Raw genomic sequence first — 20,609 nt, forward strand, 5'->3', positions numbered from 1 at the left:
AAAGGTTCCCTTTAGCTGGAGATGGGGCAGGGGGTGCTCAAGCTTGACCGTGTGTCAGAATCACCCTGCAGAGTTGATAAACCTACATGATGCCCCCTCCGGTTTCTGGTGCAGAGAATCGGCATTTCGGGCAGCTCCCAGGCTGCTGGGCCCACACCACACCGTGAGAGCCACTGCTCCGGAGCACAGGGCAGGATGGTGCTTGGGAAGCGGCAGAGAATTTGTCCCCAAACTGACGGTGTTCAAATCCTGCTTTGCTGGGTAGCTTCGGGCAATCCGCTTTATTGCTCTGACCCTCAATCTCCTTGTCTGTAGAATGGGGACGTGGATAATGCCAGCCCACCAGAGGGCCTCTGGGATGACGACAAGGTTATCCTGCCAGCAAAGGGCATCACAACGCCTACAAGTCACACTGGTCTCCAGGAACGGCCAGGGCTTATGGCTGTCACGAGCTCGGTGGCCTTGGGCAAGTCATTTCCCGTCTCTGAGCCTCAGTTATTTTCAGCTGTAAGAATGCCACCAGCACAGGTCCCAGCTCAGCAATTCCCTTCCTTGGACCCCCTCCTGGCGCCTGGCCTGGCCCAGCTCCCTTGCCCTCCCCGCTCCCTGCACTCACGTGGTTTCCCCGTCTCCACCTCCATGGCCTGGCTGAAGCGGCCGCAGCCTGCCGAGGTACGGGCTCGGACCTGGAACACGTAGCGGGTGCCCGGCTTGAGGCCTGACACGGTGGCCCTGGTGGTGACAGCCTTGAGGGTGGAGTAGCTCTGCATCTCCTTGTCCTGGCCACGGGAGGGGCAGTCAGCCAAGAGGACCCCTGCCACCCCCTTCCCCCTGCCGGAGGGCGGGTACCTTCTCATAGTACTTGATCTCATACTCCAGGATAATGCCGTTGGGCTGTTCGGGCTCCTGCCACAGCAGCGAGACGCTGGTCTGCCCCGCCCACTCCTGGCGGATCACCACCACCTGGGACGGTGCTAGGGAGGAAGGCCAGCCTTGATCAGATAGGTGGATGGGCGGTCATCGGGGCTGGCCTCTGTCCCATCCCTTCCCAGGCCCTGCCTGGGCCACGCTCAGCTTGCTGGCTGTCCTGCCTGTGCCCCAGGAGAACCAGTCCCCTTCAACCCTCCTGGCAAATCACAGGCTGCCACCCAGTTCAGTCACCTGGGCTCTGCACAGCCTGCCTCTAGTCTGGGATGCTGGGGGTGGCTTGACCAGACAAGCCTGAGGGCCCAGCGCTCACTGCCACCTCCTGCTCTCTGGCCAGGCCCTTCCATTGGGAGTGTGGGATCCCGGCAGTCCCAGCGAGCAGCCGCTCGTGTCTGCGCGGGTCCCGTCACCTGCTGTCTCTCCACATCACCCACCCCAGCCCTCCGGGCGGCAGCTCCCAGGAGTGCCTGATAAGGAGGAAGGCACGGAGGAGGATGGGAGGGCATGAACGGAAGGAGCCTGCACCCTCACTGCTGGGTTTGGAGGTATGGAGGAATGACCAGGACAGCTCTGGATATGTCCGGGAAGGCAGGAGCTGAGCTCGGCCCATGTGAACTCAAGTATTCTTGCAGTCATGCTAAGACACCATTCACCCCTCACTTATTGACCAACTGGCCCATTCCCTCATCCATCCACTCCCTCCCGCCCTCCTGTGTCCAGTGCAATGATCCTGAGGGGTCTGCTGCAAAGCGGCAGATAGAGACCCAGCCATAGCCAAACAGGGAAGTGCCAACCCCACCCCCTGTCCCTCCAGCATGCAGGCCTCCTCTTCCCCCTCTGCTCACCCTGCACCTCCTGCACCCCCCACCTGCCTCCGATCTGGGCATCCGGGGTTCACAGCCTGGCCCCTCTCTGGCTGACTGGGGCCATCACTGTCTCATGGCTGCCGCTTCCCCATCCAGATGGCAGCTAAACTAGCAAGCGAGCGGGCACCCCCTGCCAGGGAGAGGTGAGGCTCAGAGGGGACCACTGTGCGCAAGGGGCTCAGGGAGCCAGGAATACTAATGCCTCTTAAAGAGAAAAAAATTTCCAAGGCAAGAGGTACAAGTGGGGCAGACCCAGAGGGAGATCAGGGCTCCAGGTGGGAGGAAAAGGGGGGGCACCAAAGGGCTTCAGGGAAGAGGGGTGTGGAGAGGTGAGGGCAGGGGGAGGAGCAAGTGGTCTCTGAAGACAAACCCTAAGCATTTGCTCAGGGCTGTTGAGCTGTGGGTGTCCACGCTATCAGGCCCCTAGACTCCCTGAATGCCTACCACAGGCTGGGCACTGGGCTGGGGCCTGGGGAGACAGCAGAGACCAAGACAGCCTTCAAGGAGCTTAGGGTCTGTGAAGGGAGACAGTAAATAAACAAACCAATGCACGATGACAGGCTGGTGACGTGTCATGTAAGACATGGAGAGGGAGCTGTGATGAAAAGGACCTCCCACAGGGGACAGAAGGGAACCGAGCCTGTGAGCTGGGATGGCCAGGGTAGGGCTCCCTGAGGTGGGGATGCCAGCTGAGCTGAGGACAGGGCGCAGCGTGTCACTGCAAGGGAGAAGTAGGGCAAGACCAGGAGGGGCAGGGCTCGGTGTGCTCTAGGATGGGGACCGGAGGCCAGTGTGGCTGAAACGGAGTGAGCCAGGCAAGACTGGATGGGGTGGGGCCGGAGAGGCAGGCAGGGGCGGGCCTCGTTAGTAACACTGTATTTATTTAGGCCTCCAACCAAATGGGAGAAGATACCTGCAAACGATACCTCCGATAAGGAGCTAATATCCAGAATATATAAAGAACTCATATAACTCAACAACAAAAACCCAAAGTCTGATTAAAAAACGGGCAGAGGACCTGGACAGACAATTCTCCAAGGGAGACATAAGACAGACGGCCAGCAGACACAGGAAGGGATGCTCAGCGTCTCCAGTTATAAGGGCAGTGCAAATCAAAACCACAAAGAGATATCACCTCACACCTGCTGGAATGGCCATTATCAATAACACAAACGAAATAACAAGTGTCGAAGAGGATGTGGAGAAAAGGGAATCCTCACTTACATTTTTAAAGATCATTCAGGATGTGTTGTGAGAACCAATTACAGGGCAAGGTGGGAGGGGCCTCCTGTGGTTGTCCAGGCAACACATGATGGGGACATGGGCGATGCTGTGGATGTAACTATTCCCCGTCCCGACTGGCAAATTCATACATCGAAGCCTGAACCCCCAATGTGATCACTGGAGCTGGGACCTCAGAGGTAATCTGGTTTAGAGAAGGTCATGGGGGTGGCTCTCGTGTTGGGATTCGTGCCTTGACACCAGAGTTCAAGTTTTTCTTTCTCCCTCTCTCTCTGCCATGCAAGGACACAGCAAGATGCAGCCACCTGCAACCAGGAAGAGGGTCTCCCCAGGAACCAAACTGGCCAGCACCTTGACCTTGGACTTCTGGCCTCTAGAACGGTGAGCAGTACATTTCTGTGGTCGTCCTGGCAGGCGGCTTGGTTGTCAGCCCAAGTACCAAAAGGGTGCCGCTTAGATTCCCAGGCAGGACATAGACCTAGGCTGTGGGTTCGACCCCTGGTTGGGGCGTGTGCAGGAGGCAACCAATCAAGGTTTCTCTCTTAATCAATGTTTCTCCCTCTCTCCCTTCCTCACTCTCTAAAATCAATAAAATCATATCTTTGGATGAGAATTTTTAAGAAGTTCTGTGGTTTAAGCCACCAGTCTGTGGTACTTTGTCACAGCAGCCCAAGCAGATTAAGATAGACGCAGTTAGTAGGGAGACTGAGTGGGGAGACATCACATTGAAGGGAGACCCAATGTGACTGGCTGCTGGGTGGATACGGCATGTAGGGGGAGAGACAAGAGCCTGGGGCTTAAGAAACCCCATGAAGGGTGATGCCATTTCCTAAGATGGGGGCCTGTGGGAGGTGCAAGTTTGGGGGGTTTTGTCTAAAACACATCCGAGTGGAGATGGGAGTGGGCAGCTAGAACTCAGGGGAGACAGGCTGGTGACATAAGTTTGGGGAGATGAGTGGACTCAAAGCCATGGGCCCTGATAAAGGCATTAGGAAAAGATGGACCTGGGTAAATAGGAAAGAGAGGAGGGTCTGGGAAGAGTCCAGGTCCTGCAGCCTCTGGGGGAGGGGCTGGCAGAGATGGGGGCTAGGCCAGAGATGTGGACGGAAAATGGGGGTGGGTAGGCCAGGGCATGGGAGGCAAGAGAAAAGTGTTCCTTCCAAGAAGGGGGAGAGAACAGGAACACCAGTGCCCACGCCACCTGGGGGTGTTGAGTTTCTGTGTCCCGGTGAGGAAAGACCCCTGACTGGAGCTGCTCGAGGGGGCCCACGGAGGGGAGAGGGCGTACACGGCCGCACAGAAGAGAACCGGTCTGGGGCTGGGAGGGAGTACAGGGCCGGGGCTGGGAGGGAGTACGGGGCCGGGGCTGGGAGGGAGCACGGGGCCGGGGCTGGGAGGGAGCACGGGGCCGGGGCTGGGAGGGAGCACGGGGCCGGGGCTGGGAGGGAGGAGCACGGGGCCGGGGCTGGAGGGAGCACGGGGCCGGGGCTGGAGGGAGCACGGGGCCGGGGCTGGGAGGGAGCACGGGGCCGGGGCTGGGAGGGAGCACGGGGCCGGGGCTGGGAGGGAGGAGCACGGGGCCGGGGCTGGGAGGGAGCATGGGGCCGGGGCTGGGAGGGAGCGCGGGGCCGGGGCTGGGAGGGAGTACGGAGGCGGGGCTGGAGGGAGTACGGAGGCGGGGCTGGGAGGGAGCACGGGGCCGGGGCTGGGAGGGAGCACGAGGCCGGGGCTGGAGGGAGCACGGAGGCGGGGCTGGAGGGAGCGCGGGGGCGGGGCTGGAGGGAGCGCGGGGGTGGGGCTGGAGGGAGCGGGGCCGGGGCTGGAGGGAGCACAGGGCCGGGGCTGGGAGGGAGCACGGGGCCGGGGCTGGAGGGAGCACGGGGGCGGGGCTAGGAGGGAGTACGGTTCGGCAGGGTTTTTCTTGTTGATGATGGAGTGTGTCGGATGGAGCCTCAGGGCTGCTGGGTTGTGGGCTCCGCCCCCCACCCCTGAACCCCAGCTCGCTGTATCATCCCCAGAGCCACAGGCGGTTAGGTCAGGGCCCCAACACCGAGCACAGGGTCTGTTCCCCGCGTTGTCACCAGCTCAGAGCACAGAGCTCAGCGTTTAGTGGATGCTCCCCAAACCCTGGCCGAATGAGAGCCTCCTAAATGGATGAAGCTCTGGCAGGGAGGGACTGCCCGGGGCACAGAGAAGGGAGGCCTGCTTCCCTCGGGAGCGAAACCGACGCGGGTTTGAATCCTGGCTCTGCCACTTCCCATGCGGTGATGCCGGGTGGCACTCTACGCCTCAGTTTCCTCCTGGCGACATGGTGGGAATGGAGTGTGCTGGCCTGTGTGGTGTGGGGAGGAGGCAGGACGGGAGCTGGGGGGCCCAGCCACGTGTGGGGCCACTGACGGGGAAGCTGCTGCAGTGTGGCCTTAGGTCAGGCTGTCACTTGACAGGCAGGACCCGCCAGAATTCGGAAAGAAGAGGTTCCAGGAGCTAAATTCAGCCCAACAACTGGCTGGAAACAGACAGAAGGCTGGCTGCTGTCCAACCCCGAGACCAGATCCATCGAGCCCAGTGCAGCTCTTCTGGAAAATGATAATCAGAGTGATTTCACTTCGTTAAATGACACTTATCGGGCACGTGCCGCGGGCCAGGTGCTGGACTGAGCACTTCTGTTTCCTTCCCTGAAGCCTCACAGCAGTGCCTGAGGCAGCACCGGGCTTGCCAGCGCCAGGGAGGAAACAGAGGCGGAGGGAACGTTCTGGAACCCAGGCCCTAGACGGCCATGGCCACCTGCCTCTGTGCTCTCTGGACTGTAGGATGCGTTCTACTTTGCTAAGGGAGCCTGTAGCTCCAGCTCCTGTGAGGAGGGCAGGGCCGGAGGAGGGAGGCGCTGGCCATGACCAGGCCCATGGCAGGGCTCGGACCCTAGCAGGCAAAGGGGCCCAGGAAGGAGCGTCTCTGCCTACCTGCCTGGTTCGTGGTGATGTTGACGACTGCGGCCCGGCGGGGCTCAGGGCTCAGGTCAGACACACCGTTGACGGCCTCGATCCAGAAGGAGTAGTTCATGTGGGCCAGCAGGTTGGCCACCAGCAGACTGGCCTGCACCAGGCTTGTCTGCTGGGGCACGAAGCGGGTGCCCCTGCCACACTTCTCGCAGTGGCCCAATGCCCAGGGGCAGCGGTGGCACACGGCGTTGTAGGTGATGTCGCTGCGGCCACCCAGGTCCAGTGGAGGGGTCCACTCCAGGGTCACAGATGTCCCATTCACGCTGGAGATTAGATTCACAGGTGCTGAGGGCGGCCCTGGGGAGCAGGGAATGACAGGTGGGGTGGAGGGTATTTATTCGAGGTGGCCTAGTTTCCCCCCACCAGACCAGGGAAGGTCTCTGGCTCCCCCGTGATATTTGGGGCTCCCAAAGCATAAGGTCATACCTACTCTATCCTCCGGAAGCTCCCCAAGGGTGGAGGCAGTATCTCTGCCATTGGACAAGGACCACAGTGTCACAGTCTGGGCCCCCTTCCTCCACTGGCCACAGGGATCCTGGGGTTTGTGCTTCCCAAAGTTCTCATCAGAGCCAGAGAGAGATTGCCTAGCCCTGGGGGTGCCTGCAGCAGCCACCCTGGGTGTGAATGTCCCACACGCCACTCCTTAACCCCCTGCGCTGACTTTAATGTAAATGCCACAGAGCACTTGGTAGAGTGAAGTGGAGGCCCCTGGAGGCCCAGAGGGTGTCCCTCCCCCAAGGTGAGAGCCCCAGTCTGGGCAGCTCAGGGACCTTGGGAGAGGGATGGGGCTGGGGCAGGGCCCTGGGGGTGGGGATGTGAGCCAGGAGGCCTGGGGGAGGGGGGGCTGTGGAGACCCCTGGGCCTCAGAATTCCGACTCTCAGAATCCCAGGAAGGCAATCTTAGATCTCAAGAAAACAGAATTGGAGAAGCTCAGAATCATGGAAAATCTTCGCATCTGAAGGGTATGAACTATTAAAATCCCCAGTCTTAAGATTTCTAGAACCTGAATTATGAATCTGGAGAGAAGCCAGAGTCCAGCCAGCTGAGGGCAAATGTCCATGACCTAGACAGAGCTGGGCTCACCTGGTCCGGGAGCCCAGAGTTGTCACCATGTCACTCAGCCATTCTTTCTGCCCCAGCAGGTCCCACATGGGGAAATGCACAGGTCTGGGCAGGATGGTGGACTGAGTGTGTGTGTGTGTGTGTGTGTGTGTGTGTGTGTGTGTGGTATGAATACACTTGGGTCCTGTGCAGGGGGCCTGGGGCTGGGTGGTGATGAAGGTGGGGGAGGAAAAGATGGGGCTCAGATTGGAATAAATTCTGGGGCAAAATCGGTCAGAACCATGTGAAGTACCCCTCGCCCCACCACAAGAGCCCAGGGCTGGCAAATGGGGTGGGCTGAGCTGGCTGCAGCCCCTCCCCAGCTGGGATGGAAGGGTGAGGGGCCCCTTCAGGCTGGGGGACAGGAGGCAATGGAGGAGCTGTGTGAGCAGAGGCAAGACGGTCCTGCAGCCCTGCAGGCGTGACACTAGACTCCTCAGGCCCCTCAGGCACCAAGTCCTGCACGCAAAGAGCACACCTGCTCGAGCACCCGCTCCCCTGGCAGGGCCAGGAGAGCATGCCGAGCTCACCAGGTGGTTCGTTCAAGCTCCACGAGGACTCAGGGGTCCCCTACAGACCCCAGACATGTGCAAATGCCCCCTAAGCATCCCTGGCATCCGTGGGTTCTGGGGCCCAGGGACGGTACTCACGGGTGCAGGCTGCAGACGGCGGGTCCAGGGCTGCACGGTAGTAGCTGAAGTCACAGCGGCAGGCCTGGGTGGCAGGGGCCGCAGAGTGGCTGTGGGGAGGGCAGCGGGCACAGAGCTGGTCCCCGGGAGCTGACTTGTAGAAGCCCAGCTCGCAGGCTGTGGAAGAGAAGGTGGTTGTAGGAAGCCAGCTAGGCCCGGTGACAGTGCTCCCTCTGCCCCGGGGGACAGGGGGCAGAGCTGCAGCATCATCCGGTCCCACTTCATTTGTGAGGGAGGGACGGAAGCACAGACAGAACCCACGGCTTACACAGGGTTGCACACCAAGGCGAAGGCAGAGCGGAAGCTGGGACCTGACACCTTAGTCCCAGCCCCAAGTCAGCACCGGGAAGAGCCTCTCCTTCAACGCCCCCCCCCCCCAAGGCCCCGCCTCCATCTGGTTCTGCCCCTCACAGGACACTGGTCTTGAGTGAGACACCAGCCTCGGGGGCAGGGGCCCAGAGGCTAAGAATCAAAGGGGAGTCCAAACCCCAGAGATGTCACTTGGGTCAGACATGAAAGTGGGACAGGGAGTGAAAGTGGCCATACATCCACTGGAAAGGAGACACGTGTGATAGGAGTCAGAAGAGCGGGGTTGGGGGCGCTGGAAGTCTGTGTTGTATCAGCTCCCCATGCAATGCTGGCCATGCTGGAATTGCAGGCCTCCCGCCCCCTCAGGTCCCGCGTCACCATCACCATGGCTATGACAGACTTGTCTCCTAAGTGGCCCTCCCTCCAGCCTCTCTCATCTCTCACCTGGAGGACCTCAGCAGCTTCCACACCCGGCCTCCCCGTCCCAGTGGCCATTCATTCCACCAGGATGTGTGAGCACCTGCTCTGTGCCAGGCACTGATCTGGGCGCTGGAGACATGGCCACATAGATCCACACAGTCTCTGCCTTCAAGGAGTGGCATTTGGGGGTGGCGGGGGGCACACAGTAAACAGGCTGTGGTATGTCCAGGAAGGAAATAAAGAAGACAATCTGGCAAAGGGTAAGTGGTGGGAGGAGCTACCTTCCCCAAGGAGGAGACAGAAGGTAGTATTTGAGTTATGGCCTAAAGGACAAGGGGACTGGGAATACTCTAGGCTGAGGGTCTCCTTGTAATGACACCTGTCTCTGTCACTGCCAGTTCAAATCCTCAGGGGCTCCCATGGCCTAAACCATAAAGCCTGGCACTCAAAGCCCTCCCTGCCGTATCCTTCAGTGCCGCCTCTCACTCCCCACCTTCAGGCAGGGTGTTTCCTTCCTCAGGGCCTTTGCACGTGCTGTGCCTTCTTCCTGGGATGCCCTTTCTCCTTTGTTAACCTGTCAAACTCTTTCAAGATTCATTTTAACCATCTCTACAATGAAGCTTTTTTGGAACCCTCCATAATTCCACATGTACACACACACACACACACGCACACACACAGAAGTGACCACTGGCCTCCCTTCTTCCACAAGCTCTGCTGGGTCTCACCGGCTGTAACACTAAGGCTACACTTACTATCTGTGTGCCTGACTCTCCTCCTAGACCAGCAGGTCCCTGCAGGCAGATCCTTGTGGATAAGGCCCCGGGGCTGCTCTGCTCATCTCACAGTTCCTAGCATCTGGCCCAGAAGTCGCCAGTGCCGGTGGGAGTTTTCAAAGTGAGCGAATCCTACCATTATCTGCTCTGGGCAGAGACCCCAGGGGCTCAGGGGGACCAAATGCCACTTAGCCAGGCAGCTCCCAGCTCCACCCATGGAACGGAAATCCTCTGCCACAAGGCCCGCCAGGAAGCTCACGCGACCTCTGTCCACTAAGTCCCGTGCTGGACAACTCAGGGTCTGGGAGGAGCCCCATTTGAAAAGACAGCATGTCATTAAAAAACAAAACAAAACAAAACAAACCTCTCTAGTAGCTAAAATCAGGTTAATTTATAAAATTCTACTAACTTGAGAGAAAACCTGAAATCCAGAGAAATGATAATGTCTTTAAATTGCTTCAGAGACTCAGAGGCCGCGCAGCTAGACAGGGCTTCTAGGCTGGGGAGTCGAGGAAAATGGGCCCCGGTTCTGAGACATCCTCCCTACCCCTCTGGGGAGCCCCCGAGGGGGCTCAGGCCTGACTGGGGCTGGGAGCCTGGAAACGTGGGGACTCCTAACTGACACACTGTGATCTCACCTCCTCCTCCCAGAAGCCCCCAGGAGGCCCAGTCCTTCTGAGCCCAGAAAGCGGGCTTTCCACTTGGTCAGCAAATACTTGTAGAATCTTGTTGAACTGAGCGACAGTAATCCTCACTGTAATTATCGGGTCCACGTCGATTAACACCTCAGGGACTGTTTGCTTATTCAGTCCCTCAATCATTCCTTCACCCCAACTCACTGCCCTCTATGGACCCAAGCTGGCAAGAGCAGGGAGGGGCAGACTCAGACCCTGAGTGTCCGGGACGGGACTTAGTAGAAAGAGATCGCGAGAGCTTCCTGGTGGGCCTTGTGCGACGCGTGGGCGAGGGAAGCACCTGACAGGCCGCCTTCACCGAGTCCCTGACCATTCGGGGGACACCTAGTCCCCGTCAGCTGAGACCAGGATCGCGGGTGTGGGCTGCCCAGGCTCCATTTCTGGTCTAACCTCTTCACCTAGGCTGGGACTGGGCCTCAGTTTCCTCATCTGTAAGACGGGGGCTCCCAGGGCTGCTGTGAGGGCAACATGAACGCATACGCGTGAGTTCACGCCAGGACGGTGCCTGGCACTCACCATCACAATTCCATGGCGTCGGCACCAATACATCTGTTTGGCAGAGAGAAACAGTGCCTTGCCCTACCCCCCCCCCCCCCAGCCACAGTGCAAACCCTGGTTGGGGAGCCTGGGGAGCTGTCCCTGGCCTTCGAGATGGCCCCGCCATTCTGTGCCTCACAGTGGGCGGTTCTCACACGCTCCACTAATACCCATATGGTTCCGACGTGTCAAGGCCAGATTAATCCGCGCAATGAAATAAAATAATCTTTAATAAGAATACTAATCACCAGGCCTCAGGAGCCCAGAGACCTGGAGGCAGAGCTGGGAATTAATGGCCGAGACAGATGGAGCAGCTCTGGGCTGGGGCCCGGCCCGGCCCGGCGACCCAGGGTGCTTCCGGAGCCTGCCCGCGCCCGCCCGAGTCGGCTGTGGGCCAGGAGGGGCTCCGGCTCCGGCTCCTGCCGAGGGCACCTTGCCCAGGCCGCCCGTCAGGCCAGCAGCTGCCCGAGGCCCCGGCCACCGCTCTCTTCTCCCCCGCGAAGAGCTTGAGATTTGACAAATAAGGTGTCCGCCCGTGGACGACCACAGGAAATTAATTCTAAATCAGATTTTAAACACAGCCAGGAGGCAGGAGAGCGCAGCGCACGTGCCCCTCCTCTGAAACGAGACTCCGATATTTATAGAAAGATGATTAGGGCCACAGAGGGTGATTTATAGTCTGTGTCCAGGTGACAGGAAGGACGGCCGCTGGGACTTCAGACTCTGGCTGTGGCTCCACTGGGGGACATTCTCAGAGGTCCTTCCCCTCTCTGGAGTGGGGGCCGGAGGGGAGTACAGCCAGGTGTGGGGGTAGGTCACTGGGTCAGGAACTGTGAGGCCTGGGGAGCTCTCTGGTGGGGGAGCCGAGTTAGTCGATCACTCCTGGCTGTGTGCCCTTGGGCCAGTCACTGCACCTCTCTGGGCCTCTATTTCCTCGCCAGGAAAGTGGATCAGTTCCACACGGGTGACATTCTTCTGTGGATCTCCGAGGCCTGAGGGTAGTCTCAGTAAGGCCTCTAAGAGCCCTGTGACCACGTAGGTCCCTTCTTAGGAAGTCCCAGCCCTTCCTGTCCTCACTGTGCTCAGAGAGAATCATTCGACGGAGACAGCCAAGGGCTCCACAACCTCAGGAGGCCCCACTCGGCTTGGGCAGAGGGGCCACAGCTCTGAGAGGACCCCCTTCAAGTAGCCACAACCAGGAAGTGCGCCCCTATCTGTTCCCAGCTCCTACTTGGTCCCCCTTCTCCCCACTCCCAGGCTACCCCCAAAGGAGGGGGAGGGGGTGGGGGACACAGGCCGGGTCTCCAAGGGCCTGTGCTGCCTCTTCAAAGGTTATGGAATCACAGAAGCCCACCCACCCAGAGGGCTGAGGAAAGTCTCCTCCTGTGACTTAAAACTGGCCCGGCCCGGCCGGTGTTGCTCAGTGGACTGAGCGTCAGCCCATGGACTGAAAGGTCCCAGTTTGATTCCCAGTCAGGGCACATGCCCGGGTTGTGGGCTCAATCCCCAGTGGGGGGCGAGCAGGAGGCCACCTATGGATGTGTCTCCCTCACATCGATATTTCTATCCCTCAGAAAAATCAATAAAAACGTATTTAAACAAAACAAAACAAAACTGGTTTTGTGTCCTTAAACCTCACTGCCTGAGTGCATTGTGAATTAATATTTTAATAAAACCTGTCATTATCTTGCAACGGGCATAATTATGTTGTATTGTGATTTAAATGTACAATTCAGAACATGCTGCCATTCCTAGCCCTGCTCTGCCACCTCTTCATTCTATTTTACTGACACGCCAGCAGCGCCAAGAAACGGGCATGGCCTTGGCCCCTCCTGGCGCTGGGAGATGCTGCTGCTTCGGCCTCGGGGTTTCCACCCGGAGCCCAGCCCTTGACGTGCTGCGGGACCTTGGGCAGGACGCATTCCCTCTCTGGGCTCCGCTTCCCATCTCTGTCGAATGAGGAGGTTGGAGCAATACCCGAAACCTCTGAGCGAGGCCCCGCCCCACCATCAGGGGTCCAGGCTCCCTGCTACCAGCAAGCGCATCTCAGGGCACACAGGGCAAGCGAGTGGTTGCTTGTGGGCTAAATCCAGAGGCGGGGGCCGGGTGAGCCTGTCCGAGTGTTACCCAGGGAGGAGGGAAGAGGGGCTCTGGAGTGAGACAGCCTGGTGTCAGGTCCCTCCTCTGTGACGGAAGTCGAGGGGCTCAATGTCTCACAGCTGTACGAGGGGCAGAGTACTTAGCTTTGGGAACTACTGTAACAATGAGAAACCCGGGAACCCCCTGAAGGCAGGGACCCCCTGCGCCTACGTTCCCGGTGCCTGGGACACGGTAAGGTGCTCAACAGAATGAGGAACGGACACGATGTGCAAGAATCATTTAGTAAAGTGTCTGGCACATGGCAAATGCTCAAAAAATTGTCACTAAAGGACTTCATTATGTCCGTCAGAATGAGGGGGTGTTGGAAGCCAGCTCTGGTAAGAAAAGCAGTTGGCGTGGGCCAGGGATGGGTCCCAGCTCCACCTGTCACCAGCTGTGGGACCTCAGCAGGCGACACTACCTCCTGAGCCTCAGTTTCCCCATCTATAAAATGGAATTATAATACCTGCCTTGCTACAATAAGCAAATGAACTGACGTGTGAGGAATTCCCTTGCAAGCTGTCAAGGCCACAGGGAATCTGTGATAGAACCAGGAGAGGCTGGAGCCCTGAGGAGCCTGGCACACCAGGCCACAGAGGGTAGAACAGATCCAGAAAGAGGCAAATGTCACGGAAGATGCTTTGCGTGTAGGACCCAGGAGAGGTGAAGCCTCACAGCAGTTGGGAGTGTGGGGACAGATTTCTTAGGGAAACCAGAGAGCTCCAGAGAGGAGCCGGAAAGGGCCTGGTAGCTGGACGGAAGACCCTGGCCCAGAGAGTGGCCTTGTGCATCACCCGGAACTGTCGTCCTCAGTCCTGCAAACACCAATGGCCTTTCCTGCAGGCTACGGGCAGAAGGACGGTGCTGAGGGGGCCTGAAGTTCCCACTCACTGTGGCCTTAGGGCCTGGGTGGTAGCAGCGAGGGCTAGGAGGGTGTGCCTAGTGGCCGACAGGGCCCTGTCCCAGTTTGCACTGGGGCTGTCGGGGACAGCTCTCGTCTCTCTGATCCCTTCGCGGGCACATTCTCCTCCCCCAGGAGAACCAGTGGTCCCCAGAACAGGCTTCACTGTGCTCTGAGCGGCTGAACTGCCATGTGTCCAGCCCCCGGGAAGGCCAAGGAAGGGCAGAGGGCAATTAGGCCGACACCAGTAACAGCTGGGGTGCCAGCTGTCTGTCCACAACTGCTCTCCAGTGTTTCTGGGCTCTCAGGACACCCCTTGCACTGCCCCCAGATGGGGGTCGGCTGAGCACGCGCACGCGCACGCGCACGCACACACACACCCGCACACACACCCCCACGCGCGCACACACGTGCCCTGAGGTCTGGGAACAGGTGCCATGCTATTTCATGCCCGGTGCGCTCAGCTGTCCTCCTTCTCAGGGACCCCGGTTGTCCTCTCCCACAGGTCTTTAGTAAGACCCTCCTGAACACAAGCAGGCTGCTCCAGGTGCCATGACACACCAATCTAGACGGTACCCCTGCCGGGCACCTTCCCAATGGCCCCACACTCGCTCGCTCTCCCGCGGCCTGGTGCCACCTCCCTCCACCCCACAGGCAGCAACTTAGTGGGTTAGAGCACGAACTTAGAGCCGGACTTCTGGGTTCAAATCCTAGCTGTTACGTCCTAGCTGTGTGACCTTGGGGCAAGTTGCTTCGCCTCTCTGTGCCTCAGTCTCCTCATCTGCAAAACCAGGATGACAGTAGTTTCCATTCCAGAGGGTAGTTGTGGGGATTAGATGTTAGTATGTGAAAAGTGCTTAGAACAGCGCTGACCTAATTGTTCCCCCACACAGGTGTACCCAGTAGCACACCCAATCACACAGGACCTGTAGGTGTAGCTCTCCACAGTGCCACAGAGGGGACCACCTGGCTGTAGTGTGTTTGCCTCCCTGTCCCCTCCCAACACACACAGGTGGCCTGTGTGTTTGCTGACACAGGAACAGGGGAGGCTCACCCACTATCCCAGGTGCTGTGTGCACTATGGCGACCCCCCTTCCCACCAGCTGGCCCCCGAGGGGCATGCTCACCCACACAGGCATCCCGCCGCTCCTCATAGCCCGCACTGCACACGCATTTGCCAATGGGCACCAGCCACTCGCCCTCGGCACTGCAGTACATCTTGGGCGTGTCCCGCTCCTCTGAGTGCCGCACACACTGGCCCCGCACCTCCACCAGCGAGGATGAGTCGGCCCCTGTCACCGCCTCCGAGAAGGCAGCCAGGTTGCGCACCATGGTGGGGCACTTCTTGTAATAGATGCGGAGGGACAGGATGGCGAGGCAGGCCCCAATGTCCTGGAAAGCCAGGTAGAAGCCGCGCCTGCTGAGCGGGCCCACTCCGCGCACCTCCGTGTTCAGCTTGAGGCGCCGCACGCCCAGGTCAGCGCCCGTGAAGCTCTCGTCGGCCGCGATGGTGTCGATCTTGAGGAACTGGCTTTCTTGTGTGCTGGCGCCCAGGTCACGGTCCGACTCCAGGTAGTAGAGGTTGAAGGTCTCCTTGCAGGTGCCCAGCACGCCGGGCATGCTGTTGCAGTCGCGCAGGGTAAACTTGATCTCGGCGTAGACACGCCGGGCACCGTCGCGGGGCACCCAGCCGGTGCGCAGCCAGTTGTTCTGGTTGGGGCTCATGACGTTGCACACCTGGTACGTGTGGATGGGCTGGAAGGACTCGTCCACCTCGTTGATGGAGTCCCACTATGGGCAGAGAGAGCACAGCCAGCTGAAGTGAGAGTAAGCCCTTCGCCTCTGTGCCCGTCACCCTTGCCACATGCCACATGCCCTGTGCTGGGGGCGTCCTGGCAAAGAAGTTGGAACATTCTCTGCCCGGAGGAGCTGACCTGTTCTAGTGCATTGTGACAGCTGCTAGATGGAAGGCACCCTACAGATGTGGCTCACAGAGAGCCACAGCCTTCTGGGGAAGGGTTATTGATTGCCCGTGCACAGATGAGCCAACAGAGGCTCGGACATATGAGCCCCATGCCTGAGGTCACATAACGAGTGAGTGATGGAGTCAGGACTGGAACCGACCCCAAGGCTGCAAAGCTTTGACCTCCTTTCTGTGTGACTACTCCTATCACACGAGGGTGAGGGGCTCGCTGCGGGGAGTCAGCAAGCCCACTGGACCAGCTGCCATATCAGCAGCCAGAGGAATCTTTCTTTCTTTGTTTTTTTTAGTTTTTTTTTTTTCATTATTGATTTAGAGAGAGAGGAAGGAAGAAGGAGACAGAGATAGAAACATCGATGAGAGAGAACATCGACGGGCCGCCTCTTGCATGCCCCCCACTGGGGACTGGGCCCACAACCTGGGCATGTGCCCTACCGGGAATCGAACCGGCGACCTCTTGGTGCATGGGTCGATGCTCAACCGCTGAGCCACACCGGCCAGGCCAGAGGAATCTTTGTAACGCACGGACCTGACCGTGTAGCGCCCCCACCTCAAATCCTTCAGTGGCACCCCTGCACGGATTCCAATTCAGTGACTGATGACGGACTCTGTCTGTCCTACTCCTCATGGTGGTCCCTCAGCCCCTGCCATGGGCTGAGGGCTCACGGGCTGGCCGGGGTTCCACTGAAGAGAATACCAGGGTGGGGGAAAGTGGGGTGTGACGGATTCCGTGCCAGGTGCTGGCCGGGCATCACTGATTCAGAAATCAACCAGACTCCATCAACACAGTGAATGGGAGAAAATATTTGCAAATCATGTTATCTGACAAGGAAGTAATATCCAAAATATACAAAGAACTCCTACGACTCGGTAACAAAAATACAAACAGCCATATTTAAAAATGGGCAGAGGACCTGAACAGACATCGCTCTAAAGAAGACGTATAAATGGTCAAGCAGCACATGAAAAGAGGCTCAACATCACTGACCATTAGGGAGTTTGAATCAAGAGCACAATGAGACACCACTTTACACCCATTAGCTGGTATCAAAACAACAGAGAAAAAAACAAGTCCTGGTGAGGCTCTGGAGGAATGGGAACCTCTGTGCCCCGCTGGTGGGGACGTACAATGGTGCAGCCACGGCAAACCAGGATGGCAGTGCCTCAAAAAACTTAACAGAATCACCATATGGCCCAGCAGTTCCACTTCTGGGCACACACGCGGAAGAAATGGAGGCAGGGACTCAAACAGGTATTTGCACAACTGTATTCATAGCAGCCAGAAGGTGGAAACAGGTGCCCATGGACGGATGAATGGACAAACAAACACGGTCTATCCACACAGTGGGATGCTATTCAGCCTAAGAGGGAATGGAATCTGACACAGGCCACAACACAGGTGAACCTGGAGGACCCTGCACACGACCGCACCCAAAAGGACAAACACGGCATGTCTCCACTTCTGGCACGTCCCTAGAGTAGTCAGATTCACAGAGACAGAAAGTAGAGGGGTGGGGGCCCAGGGCTGGGGGAGGGGAGTGGGGAACCATAGTTTAATGGGTACGGAAGTTTCCATCTGGGAAGATGAAGAAATTCTGGAGCTGGATGGTGGTGATGGTCACACAACAATGGGAATGTACTCAGCGCCACTGAACTGTGCACTTAAGATGGTTGAGATAGCCCTGGCCGGTTTGCTCAGCGGTTAGAGCATCAGCCCGCGGACTAGAGAGTCCTGGGTTTGGTTCCCGCTAAGGGCATGTACCTCAGTTGCAGTTTGTCCCCGGCCCTGATTGTGATCGTGTTGGGGGCAACCACTTGATGTGTCTCTCTCATATCGATGTTTCTCTCTCTCTCTTCCTCCCTTTCTCTTTCCACTCTATCTGAAGATAAATGCAAAAAATGTCCTCGGGTGAAGATAAAAAAAAAAAGGTTGAGATAAAGAGTGGTACATTTTACGTTATGTGTATTTAACCACAACCTAAAGAAAGAAGTGACACCAGAACTACTCCCTGCCCTCGAATGCCTCACAGTCCACCCCACAGACGGGGGGGAGGGTGACACGCCAGAAGGAGAGGGCATCCAGGGAGTGGGGAGCAGAGCTTTCTGTGGGGCCGAAGCAGGAACCCCTCGCAGGGGTGGGAGGGAAGAGCCCCAGCGAGGCTGAACATATAAGCAATGTGCTGTGAGCACCAAACAGCCCAGTTTGGACACACAGGATCATGTGGAAGAAGCAGTGTTAACCTGCTGTGTGACCCTGGGCAAGTCGCTGTTCCTCTCTGGGCCCCCGTTTCCTCAGCTGCAGAATGCTGGTTGGCAAGGAGCAGTCACTGGCAGGCTGAGGACTCCTGAGGGCTCCGAGGAGAGTCTGGGAGCCAAGGACAGACGGAGGGGACGAGCTCTGGGTCCCTGTCCCAGCTCCACCAGAGATGCAGTGCCTTGGCCTTCTCTCTTAGGCCTTTATGTGCAATTGTCCTTGAACTAGAGATCCTATTACTTAATCGAGGGCAGAGGAGAGGCAAAGACCACTCCTTGGGAAATAAGTCAGAGAAGGATGGGTACCGTATGATTTCACCTACATGTGGAATCTATAGAACAATATAAATGAACAAATAAAACAGAAACAGACTCACAGATACAGAGAACGGACTGAGGACTGCCCCATGGAAGGGGCGTGGGGGGCTGGGTAAAACAGGTGAGGAGAGTAAGTACAACCGGTAGCGACAAAGTAGTCCCGGGGATGTGGAGCACGGCACAGAGAATGTAGTCAGTACCACTGTGATAACTGTGTGGTGCCAGGCGGGATCTGGATTTATGGGGGAGGGGGGAGCATTTCATAAATTATATAAATGTCTAACCACTGTGCTATGCACCTGAAACTAATATAAAACAATACGGAACATCAACTGTAATAGAAAAAATAAAAGAAGTAGAGTCAGAAAAAAAGGGGGACAAAAGAGAAAAACAATCCACCAATCCTCGTGGGGCCCTGAGAATCCGTGGGGTTCTGAGCTGTTCCACAAGGTGCTCGAGCAAGGACCACGGGCATCTCGTCTTTCCTGCCTGACAAAGCCCCTCTGTTCACCTCAGCTTGGCCAGCTGCGTGGTCTGGACCCTCAGCACCCACTGTAAGACGGAGGGCAGGCAGGCCCACTGCAACGAGGCTTCCAAGGATGGGGAACAAACCTGCAAAGTGCTTAGCTGGGGCCTGGCCCAGAAAGGCGCCCAGGGAATGGGACAGAGATGATGCTGAGCATCCTCCAGCTCACCTGTGCCTGCCCCTGGGGACCACTGGGGAAGAAGTCCAGGGCGTGCCAGCCTCACCTGAAAGAGATCGTGCTTCCTGCACCCCCACCCCAAGAGGACCCCTACCCTGCACCCCACATGGCAGCTGTGGCCTCCAGGCAGTGCTGTGTCACATCTGGGGTTAAAGTCATTGTCACAATTAATAAAGCACCAAAGAGTCAGACAGCTGCTCCTTGTCTGTTTCCTGCCAGGGACTGGGATAAATTAATCAGCTTTATTCGAGTCTGCTGCAGCTGCCCCGACAATGCCGATGGCCTGACCTGGTCCTGCCAGCCCCAGGGCTGTTGCGGGTGCCAGAGTGGCCGAGTTCCTGGAGGCGGGTGCAAAGGTGGAGTCAGCCTTGTTCTCCACCTGGGGCACACCATCCCCTGCGGATGCTTTCCCACCCCAGCTGCCGCTGCAGCCCCTGGCACACTCCTCCCTCCGCCCCATGCCCTGGAGCTCTGTCTTCTTCCCAGAACAGAATGCGGTGAGCCAGCTGTGCAGCCCTGGGTTTGCCACATCCCCTCTCTGAGCCTGGGGCTTCTCACATGTAGAAGGGGGAGCCAAAGCCTGCCCACTCCAGCTACTCCAAAGGCTGGGAAAGGCATGTGTCCTCCTCTAAGGCAGCTGTCACTTCACCAGAGGTGAACCCACCCAGAGTGTGGAGGGAGGGGTGCAAAGGGAGGGGCACAGCCTGGTTAAAGGCGTGGGTTGTGGGGCCAGACTTCCCCTGACCTTAGCAGAGATGCGTAACCTCCGGAGCTTCTGGTTTCCCACCGGTAAACAGTCCTTCTCACGCATCATGTCACAGACGCCCGCTCCATGGAGCCGGCCGTTGCCGGCCCCCCGTGACAATCGAGGACGTTGAGGGGAGGACAGGGATTTGCCTGAGTCACACGGATTAGAGGCAGCAGAGCTCCAGCTCATCCAGATCGAGCACCTTGGCCTTCAGCCTGTGTGACCGGCCTGACCATCTGATAACTTTGCTGGTGCTGGAGACAACCCTGAATGTCTCTGCACCAGGGTGTTCAACGGACTCCAGGACCAGAGGGGTGGAAGGAACCTCCAGGACCGTGTCCAGAGGCTCCCTACCCAGCTGGGCAGGTGAATCACCCGGAAAGCTAATTAAACGCAGGATCCCAGGCTCCTCCAGAGCCCCGGATGTCAGCAGCTGCACGCTTCCCCTGGCAGCCTGGCCCAGCTGCAAGGTCTAGAGTCTGGGAACTCGGGGTCTCATCCAGCCTTCTCTCCCTGAACAAGCCCCACAGAGGTGGGAGGTGGTCCATGGCTCAGAGGACAGTGCTGGTTGCCTCCCAAACCTTCCCAGTGAGGACAGAGGCCACAGACGGCGGAAAGGACTCAACCTGGGCCCCAGGCTCAGAGATATCGAGTTCCAGCCCATCACCGGGAACCGTCTGACAACCAGCGAGGTATCTCCCAGCTTCCTCATCAGTCAAATGGGGTGGCTGCCCCCACCTGCAGGATTAGCAGTGGGATTAAATGAGATAGCATCTGCGAATTGTTAGGAGCTGTGTGAATATAGGTTATTATTTGTTCTAACTCCCAAATGGAAGGAGAGAACTCCGAGCCGTGTCCCACAGTCCCTGCAGACAAAAGAATCACCAGTGCGACTCAGAAGTCAGGTCATGTTCCTCACCACTTGAAATCCTTACCACTCCTTGTTACTCTAAAAGCCTAGTCCTAAGATCTGTGTGGGACAGAAGGACAGAGACAGGGGCCA

At 58.0% G+C, this 20,609-nt stretch overlaps 1 protein-coding gene across 1 annotated transcript in view; it reads right to left on the reverse strand.

Moving 5' to 3' along the window:
* Positions 1–20,609, reverse strand: part of EPHA8 (EPH receptor A8) — a 35,160-nt gene that overhangs the window by 7,811 nt on the left and 6,740 nt on the right. The window contains exons 3-7 of the mRNA XM_036256761.1: positions 14,730–15,393; positions 7,787–7,942; positions 5,996–6,331; positions 850–974; positions 617–779 (exon numbers count right to left, since the gene is read on the reverse strand). Of these exons, the coding sequence (XP_036112654.1) occupies positions 617–779; positions 850–974; positions 5,996–6,331; positions 7,787–7,942; positions 14,730–15,393 (1,444 nt within the window). The remainder of the gene's footprint in view (positions 1–616; positions 780–849; positions 975–5,995; positions 6,332–7,786; positions 7,943–14,729; positions 15,394–20,609) is intronic.

Source organism: Molossus molossus, unplaced genomic scaffold, assembly GCF_014108415.1.
Source record: "Molossus molossus isolate mMolMol1 unplaced genomic scaffold, mMolMol1.p scaffold_m16_p_12, whole genome shotgun sequence".
NCBI classification, from domain to species: domain Eukaryota; kingdom Metazoa; phylum Chordata; class Mammalia; order Chiroptera; family Molossidae; genus Molossus; species Molossus molossus.